The sequence below is a fragment of the Siniperca chuatsi genome, linkage group LG2 (assembly GCF_020085105.1).
Source record: "Siniperca chuatsi isolate FFG_IHB_CAS linkage group LG2, ASM2008510v1, whole genome shotgun sequence".
Taxonomy (NCBI): Eukaryota; Metazoa; Chordata; class Actinopteri; order Centrarchiformes; family Sinipercidae; genus Siniperca; species Siniperca chuatsi.
The window spans coordinates 20,359,667-20,368,411 of record NC_058043.1 but is presented as its reverse complement, the minus strand read 5'-3'; the positions used below and the strand labels follow the sequence as shown (position 1 = coordinate 20,368,411).

Below are 8,745 nucleotides of genomic sequence, written 5' to 3'. Positions count from 1 at the left end.
TGTGCCCTGGGTGTAGCCTGTCAGGCGGTGCCACGGTCTTAGTACTAACAGCAAAATGAATTAACTTTAAAGTTAAAAGGTAAAATAAGTCAATGCAGAAAAATGGCTCCGTGAGTGTAATATTATATTATACTACATGATTATTATTACTGAAGCATTCATGTGTAAGTAGCAGTTTACTGTCGTAGTTTGTTGAGATGGAACTAATGTTTACTATTTACACCGTATGGGTAGTTTAATCTATAAAAATGCATTATATTCATTATATGATCATCATATATTTTGTAAGGAAAATCTTCATTTTGTAAAGTAAGTACTAACTAAAGCCGATAGTGAAAAGTAGAGTATTTCCATCTGAATTGTAGTGGAGCAGTACAAGCAAGTACAAGTATCTCAAATCTGTACTTAAAATCAGTACTTGAGTAAATGTACTTAGATTCTTTCCACCACTGGCTCTAACCATATTTATTTATTTATTTTTGCCATGACCAAAATGTTTCCATTATTTTTTTTATGAATTAATATAAGGTTTATTGTCTTTGTTGAATTTACATTTGTATAGATAAAAATTCGTCAAGTTCACGATAAAGTAATATCTATATTTATTCAATAAATATATTATTTAAATCAAAACAACGTAAACCCATACTAATATTCAGAAAATAACATTAATACAAGCACAAATATCCGACAAGTTTGAAATGCCTCCAAATCACGTTTCTTTCACGTCTCTCGCGATATTCTAGCAACTATGGTGTAACTACACATCACATATCACAGTAGCTAACTAAGCTAAAGCTAGGCTAACTAGCTGCTCCAGATTGACATGTAGTCAACTTTACACTCAGTCTCAATGAAGGAGCTTTTTCAGTGATTGGGACATGGAGTTAAGAAATATCAAGGACCAGGTAACGTTAGTAAATGAAGCTTTCGCTGTTGTCTAACTTAACGTTAGATAACTAACGTTAACAGTAACTTCCCACCAACACTGCAAACAGTTGGCTAGTCGTGTTAGCGACATGTCGAGCAAAGTTTGCTACAAGGCTAGTTAATGTCACAAATTCCTTGCCATGCAAAACTAGACTACGCTTTAGTTTGATGTTTGTTGTTTCAGTTTTGTAACACACCTAGACCCTATCATTAGGGTCATTGGGCTCCCTGGTAAATGAAGTCCAAACCCTGCCAAACAGACATTTTAATCTTTAAATGGACCCATATTTCTCTACTGCATAGCTAAGTTTGCTTATTGTTATCTGTGGAAGACAAATGTTGGTGGGTCATTTCTACATTTTCCAAGAAAAATCGTAGACATTCACACAAAGGGCTGGGAGTTTTGCATGATTCAAACAAGAAAAGTCGTCTTGTTCTTCAGTCAAATAAATTCCAATACAACAAAACTGCGTTGAGTTTTACGTGATGTCCTTAACCTGTGGCGCTTTTCAATTTAATCATTGCCACTATTCCTGAGTGGAGGAATATTCACAGAGGAGAGATTGAAAATCACTCTTTTGTCAGACATGTAAAAGTTTTATTGACCTCTCAGGAAAGTCGTGAATGTATTTATGTCCCAGTAGGTTTCAACAAGTTTACTGATTGTGTTTAATCACTGATTCTATGATTTTTGTTGCTTTCTGCAAACATGGGAATTATAATGAACTACATCTAATTTTAATGTATTTTTAACATTTATTTGTTCATCTGTTTTACATGTCAAATCTCTCTTTCAGTCTCCATTGGTCCAGGCTATATTCAGTCGAAACGCAGAAGAAGTGACATTTTTGTTGAACCATAATGAAGATGTCAATTCATTGGTAATATTATCCCACATTAACTCTGCAATTCTGTTGTTTTTTGCAAGTTGTGGTATCAAATTTGCATGCATTATATTATGGGTCAAATGTTAAGATGTATATTGAGCTGAACCGTTTGTTTCAGCCATGTATCTTTGCTGCAGGCTACTTGCCTTTCCAGAGCTTATCTTTACATATGAATTCAGACTTGTGTATGTTTTTGGTTACTGCCAGTTTGCTCAGCAATTTTTATGGACACATTTAATGCAAAATGTCAATTTGATAAAATGTTTCATACGAACATGTTGAGCAAGAGTTTGAAAAAGTTGAAATTGCACATTAACTGTGCAAACATTTGGAGTCAGAATATAACAAACATTTAATATAATACAAATATAACCTAATGTAACCTATAAAATGGAAGAAAATGTGTTGGCTACATACTTCATTGTTTGAATTTTTTATTTTTTTTCTCTCAGGACCAAGAACAAAGCACACCACTTCATGCTGCTGCTTATTTGGGTGATGTCCACACTATGGACCTACTTATTACTTCAGGTAGAAAAACTGTTCATCTCACAAATAGGTCAGAGTAAATACAAAGCCTATCATCAACTACATGTGTCCCCAGTAATTAAGACAGTGAGTCCATCAAGTACAGAAAAACTGAAAATCACCAAAAGCACTCAAAAAGTAAAGTCTAACTTTCTGTTACAGGTGCAAATGTCAACGCTAAGGACCAGGGTTTGCTGACTCCTTTACATCGAGCAGCTGCCTCACGAAATGAAGTATGTTCTCATTTCAAAACGTAGAGGGAGAACGACTTTTCTAAGGACTTGACCGCCAGATTGTAATGTTTGACTTTCGTCTTCTTTAATTTTGTGTTTTTCCTCAGAGAGCTGTGGAGCTGCTACTAAAGCACAGAGCAGAGGTCAACACTCGGGACAAGTTCTGGCATACACCTTTACACATGGCAGCTGCAAAGTGGGCAACAGGCTGCGCTTTAGCTCTGATACCACATGTGTGCAGCATGGATGATGCTGACAGGTCAGGAAGGACACCACTGCATCATGCAGCGCACAGCGGCCACGGAGAGGTGAAGTTGATAGCATTAACCAAAGTTTTCCTCCTCATCTTTTTCCATTTCTAAACTCATTATGTATCTGTAGATGGTGAACTTGCTCCTGAGCAAAGGTGCCAACGTGAGTGCCAAAGATAAGAAGGAAAGGCAGGCAATCCACTTGGCTGCATACCTTGGTAAGTGGTGTCATTCTCCCTAGAGACACAAATATATTGTCAGATTGAAAACTTTCTCTTACACGAATGTAAGGAAGAACAGATGTCTGTCATAAAGCACACTAATATACAATAAGAAACAAGCAAACAACAAACAAATACCCGAGAACTGACTCTAACAACTATAGGTGGTCAGTAAAGTCAGAAGTTGTTGCCAATTATTTTAATATTAAAAATACAATTTGTCTCTTTTCTGGGATATTGTTGCGGGATGGAAAAAAAGGTATATCATGTATATTGTGACTGAAGACAATATTGTAAGTATTGAACATCACATCATGTGCAGAAATTATTATTTTTGCAGAAAAGACTCTTAAACAAGCAAAATGTTATTTCACTGAGAAACAAACTGCTAACATGCTGTCACTGCCTTCATATCGAATTGACCGTCTGACTGGATGGCTGTGACATCATTGCACAATTTGATGTTTGATTGGTCTAGCTGTAAATCTGATTATATGCTTAAAAGTTAGGATAAATAATCTTTATCCTGACTTATAAACGTAAATAGACGGGTCCAGAAAATACGTTTTGACATACAGCTGTTGATTTATGATAACAATATATAACTGGCTTATCAACATAACGTCACTCTATATTAAATTACATCTGATGACTATTGTATTAAAGTGGCCTGTACGCTAACTGTGCTACAGTTTGCAAACAGGCCAGCAACAGAGACTGGTGTGCTGTGATGGTAGATTCTTGTAGTAAATATTAAGCCCTTCTTTCAGGACATGTGGAGGTTGTGAAGCTGCTGGTGTCTCACAGTGCTGATGTGACGTGCAAGGACAAACGTGGTTACACTCCGCTCCATGCTGCAGCTGCCAGTGGACAGTTAGACGTGGTCAAATATCTGTTGAGACTGGTGGTGGAGGTAAAGTGGCGTGGTCACATCACTATAAGAAAACTCAAATCGTAATCGAGTATTTGTAGAAATTTGTCTTTGCTTTAAAGTCCTAAAGAAACATCCTGATCCATTAAACTACCAAAAAAGAAACACCAGTCTGTAGTTATAAATGGTTTGATAAAAGATTAGGCATCAATATCATGGTGTCCTGCAGAGCTCCAGGCTTTGTATGCTTCTGCTTCATCAATAATGTGTAATCTACTTTTTGCTGATGATACCTGGGTCATCTGGTCACATAATACATCGCTACATTCACAGCTGATGCTAACACTAATTTAAAAATACCTGTCTACCTGTCTCTCCCTTTTTTTCCTTTTCTGTTAAGATACCTCCAGGTATCATCAGCAAAGTCATTTGTCTCTTAACACTGACATCACCTCCAGTGTTTCTTGGGCTGAACAAGGCTCTCACGCTTTCAAATCACCAGACATGTTTCATTTTATGCTCATCAATTGTTTTTCTCCTCCGTCTCTCAGATTGATGAACCCAATGTTTCTGGGAACACAGCGCTCCACATGGCCTGTCACACGGGGCAGGACTCTGTGGCCACTGAGCTGGTGAACTGCGGTGCTAATATCAATCAGCCCAACCACCACGGCAGCACGCCACTGCACCTGGCTGCAGCCTCCTCCAGCGGGGTGTTGTGTCTCGAGCTGCTCATCAACAATGGTGCTGACGTCAACACGCAGGTAAGGAGCTTGTTTTTAGTAAGTGGATTTGAAAAGAAGAAATGGATAATTATGTATTACTGGATTGTAGTGATTGCTCAGAGGATTAAACTAAACATGTTTTTATTTTTTCTGTTTAACAGAATAAAGAAGGGAAGAGCCCTTTGCATATGGCTGCTATGCACGGGCGCTTCACAGGCTCCCAGATTCTGATCCAAAATGGTAATATAAATTGCAAAAAGTATTTACACTATCCACAGCATCCTCTTGCAACACGTGATTGATTCTGAAAAACTGAAATTGCTCCTTCACAATATACTCATGACTATGACTTAAGATATCAGAGCATGTCCTCAACTGAAACACTTCAAATCAAATTCACGTCATGTTTCCTTCTCCCTCTGTGCACAGGTGGGGAGATTGATTGTGTTGATATGTACGGAAACACTCCTCTTCATGTTGCTGCCAGATATGGTCAGGAGTTGCTGATCAGCACTCTGCTGACAAATGGTGCTGAAAAGGCCAGGTAAGTCTGTTTAAACCTGAGATTGTTTGATCTTGTTTTGTTTTTGTTTTGCTTGTTGCACTTACACTGCACTTACACTTCAAGATAAAAGCATTATTTGCTCTTTCTATGCACTCACACCACAGGGATTAGCCCATTGGTATAATCTAACTGCACTGAGACATGTTGTTTCCTCTCTAATTGTTTGGAATTTACATTCACATCCCATCATATCAGCTATGACACACAGAAACTCTATGAAATTTATTATAACCCTAATAAATGATAAATAGTGGCACACCCTGACTAAGAAGCACATCGGCAGATAAACTATTAAGCAGCAAACTCACCGTTGATACTTCAACATCCAAACCAACAAATTCCCTGGATTGTTGAAAAGGTTTGAAAGCATTAATAAAATATCAGTTTGATTTTGCACACTGAAAATTGTAGCACTACTAAAGTAAATAATCTTTGTTATGATCTCAAAAGACAGGGGATTCATGGGATGCTTCCACTACATTTGGCATCGCTCTACGGATTTCCAGACTGTTGTCGAAAGTTACTGTCCAATGGTGAGAATCTGTTTGAGTCACTAAGCCGTGCTCCTCGATTTATCCTCTCCCTATTTACATTTTGATTCCTGACGCAACTTAAAATGTTTCCACTTAACAAAGTGTTATTGTTGGTTGTGTGTCATTCAGGCCAGTTTTACATCATGCCGTCTCAAACGCCGTCAGTTGGGTTCGATATAAACATCATTGACGACCACGGGAGGACCTGCCTGCATGCAGCTGCCTCTGGAGGGTGAGATAAGACACACACACACACAGTTATATTTATTGCTATATTTTTTTGGACTACATTACATTTACATATAATTGAAGAGTTAAATTTATAGGACTGTTTTCCGGCTATGTTTACAATGTGATGCCCATCATCTAGACAGGATGATTTTCCGTGTCTAAATATTGTCGCTATTTTAGGAAGGTCTTCTGCTTGTTGTGAAAAATATATTTCTCTGTTTTTTGTTGAATTTTGGTCATCATAAAAATCATTGAATAGCTTAAATCTTGTTTTTGTTGTCTTTAAAGCTCTAATACTGTCAGTGTCTTCTGAACTTATGGATCATTTTAGCCAAATTATATAAACAATAAATGCTGTATGATACTGTATGAAAATACCAGCAATAATTGACACACTATTGCGTTTTCTCATTTCAAAATTGTGAAGCATTATGCCTTTTTTATTTGCTAATAGCTTCGCTTTGTGTGTGGTGTCATTTATCGACGCACTACTGACTACAAGTGAACGTTAAAAAAACAAAAATCATAATTCTGATAATCTATCCCTGTTGTTTGCCTGGTCAGGAGGGGTGCAGCATAAAAACTCAACAGAAAAGACTAAGCCTGAATTTTAAAAAACGTCAAACCGGTTCATGAGCTCTCTAGCACAGATCTGATACACTTAGCTGCAAATTTAAATCTAACACTTTCTTTTTTTCTTGTGACAGAAATGTTGACTGCCTGAACTTGCTGTTGAATAGTGCTGCTGAACTGGATATAAAAGATAATTTGGGCAGGTAAGCAGTGCTGAATAGCTGGAGCTAAGAAGTCTGAACTCTGCTTTGGTGTTACCTGACATCACAGCTGTCCCCTGTTGTACCTCGCAGATCTCCTTTGCACTATGCTGCAGCTAACGGGAGCAGCCAATGCACAATCTCCCTGGTGAGAGCCGGCGCAGAGGTCAATGAGCTGGATCTGACGGGCTGCAGCCCTCTGCACTACGCTGCTGCGTCACACACCTTTTGTGGGTGAGAGAGCATTTACTGTCATGTTTTGCTCCTGCTACTCTGAGAACAACATCCTGTGGACAGTTCTTTATTGATAATCCTGATTTCATTCAAGCCAGGTTTAAAAGTGTCAGTCTTTCTTTCCACAGAGGGGAAACAAACTCTAAGCCTGACCACAGTGAGGAAAAGGAACACGAAGCCTCTCTGTAAGTCACTTTTTTTATCATATCAAACATGTTCTCAATCATGAAGTAGATACTTTTATCTCTATACATTAGATGTACACTCTACTGTGGATTCTTTCAGTCAGTAAATAACATCTAGAGGGAAAAGTGTGTTGACTCTGTGTAACGGAGCGAACGTTTACGCTATTTCAAAAAGTGTAAAAGAACAAAATCAGAGATCAGAAAAAAAGTCACACACATAAATGTTCCTAATGTTCTGCTCTGTGTGTTCAGGTGTTTAGACTACTTGCTTGACAATGGGGCGAACCCAATTCTGAAGAACAGTAAGGGTTACAGTGCCGTCCACTATGCAGCAGCTTATGGGAACAAACAGCACCTGGAACTGGTCAGTGGTATCTTTTTATTTTTTTATTTTTATTTTTTTTATATATATTATTATTATTGTAAATCGATTGCAGGCTAGACCTAGTTAAAGTTTTCTGTTTCTTTCGCTCTTGCAGCTCCTGGAGATTTCTTTCAACTGTCTAGAAGAGGTTGAAAGTAATATTCCAGTCAGTCCTTTGCACTTAGCTGTGAGTAGCACACAATTACAATGAATACACTGGACTTTTAAATGAAGACCACATGTTTACATGACACTACTGTTAATATTCTGTATTGTGCTGTTACAGGCATATTATGGTCACTGTGAGGCACTGCGTTTGCTGTGTGAGACATTAGTGAGTCTGGACGTGCGGGACATTGAAGGCAGAACTGCCCTCCACCTGGCTGCTCAGAGAGGCTTTGCCCCGTGTGTGGAAGTGCTGCTGAAACATCAAGCCTCCTACACACTGAAGGAGCACAAGCACAAATGGACAGCTCTCCATGTTGCAGGTGTGTGTGTGTGTGTGTGTGTGTGTGTGTGTGTGTGTGTGTGTGTGTGTGTTGGGATGTTTTAAGGAATCCATATGAGATAGTACTTGTAGAAATTTACAGTATAAATTTGGTTTTAGTGTCATGTTGTTGACTTTTGATAGACATGAGAATGAGAATAAACCATAAGTTTTTTGTTTTATTAATCTCTGTGAAACTGATATTTTTTACTTGATATTTTTTACTCTTTCCCTGCACAGCTGCTGAAGGCCAAATGGACTGTCTGCTTTTATTGGTCAACATGGAACAAAGTGCCGACATCATCGACAGCCCAGATACACGGGGACAGTGAGTCATTTAATATTTCATACTCTGATTTGTTATTGATTGATTAGGTAAACACCTGACATGCACAGCTTTTACCTTTTACCTGTCTTGTTATGACATGACAGAATATAAAATACCAGTTCAGATTATTTACAACAAGAAGGGTACAATGTAGAAAACAGTTACTGTAGTGACTCTTAACTATCCAACCAGTTTTCATGTTCTGTGGCATGACTACACTGGGTTAAACAGACTTTCAATTTCAATATGAAACTGTTCATCTTGACACCCACTCAAGGTTCAAATCTGGTTCATTGTAAGTATTTATTGTATCAAATAGATACTAATTTGGCAGTAACACAACAAGCAACTATAGGAACAGATGAGTGATAAATTAATAGTAAAATATTTATATTGATA

General features: G+C 37.9%; 1 protein-coding gene across 3 annotated transcripts in view; it reads left to right on the top strand.

Annotated features, from left to right (window-relative positions):
* Positions 1–2: 2 nt before the first annotated feature.
* LOC122867356 (serine/threonine-protein phosphatase 6 regulatory ankyrin repeat subunit C-like) overlaps positions 3–8,745 on the top strand; it is a 15,555-nt gene continuing 6,812 nt past the window's right edge. The window contains exons 1-19 of one of the 3 annotated variants that reach the window (XM_044178066.1): positions 3–110; positions 1,728–1,811; positions 2,270–2,348; positions 2,508–2,578; positions 2,686–2,886; positions 2,960–3,047; positions 3,821–3,963; positions 4,473–4,685; positions 4,808–4,886; positions 5,076–5,190; positions 5,662–5,744; positions 5,874–5,976; positions 6,683–6,751; positions 6,842–6,982; positions 7,111–7,167; positions 7,420–7,531; positions 7,647–7,718; positions 7,818–8,019; positions 8,259–8,346. In XM_044178066.1, coding sequence (XP_044034001.1) covers positions 93–110; positions 1,728–1,811; positions 2,270–2,348; positions 2,508–2,578; positions 2,686–2,886; positions 2,960–3,047; positions 3,821–3,963; positions 4,473–4,685; positions 4,808–4,886; positions 5,076–5,190; positions 5,662–5,744; positions 5,874–5,976; positions 6,683–6,751; positions 6,842–6,982; positions 7,111–7,167; positions 7,420–7,531; positions 7,647–7,718; positions 7,818–8,019; positions 8,259–8,346 — 2,018 coding nt within the window. In that variant the 5' untranslated portion in view covers positions 3–92. Of the gene's footprint in view, positions 111–741; positions 909–1,727; positions 1,812–2,269; positions 2,349–2,507; positions 2,579–2,685; positions 2,887–2,959; positions 3,048–3,820; positions 3,964–4,472; positions 4,686–4,807; positions 4,887–5,075; positions 5,191–5,661; positions 5,745–5,873; positions 5,977–6,682; positions 6,752–6,841; positions 6,983–7,110; positions 7,168–7,419; positions 7,532–7,646; positions 7,719–7,817; positions 8,020–8,258; positions 8,347–8,745 lie in introns of those variants that run through there. The other 2 variants (XM_044178075.1, XM_044178057.1) reach the window with 2 other exon arrangements.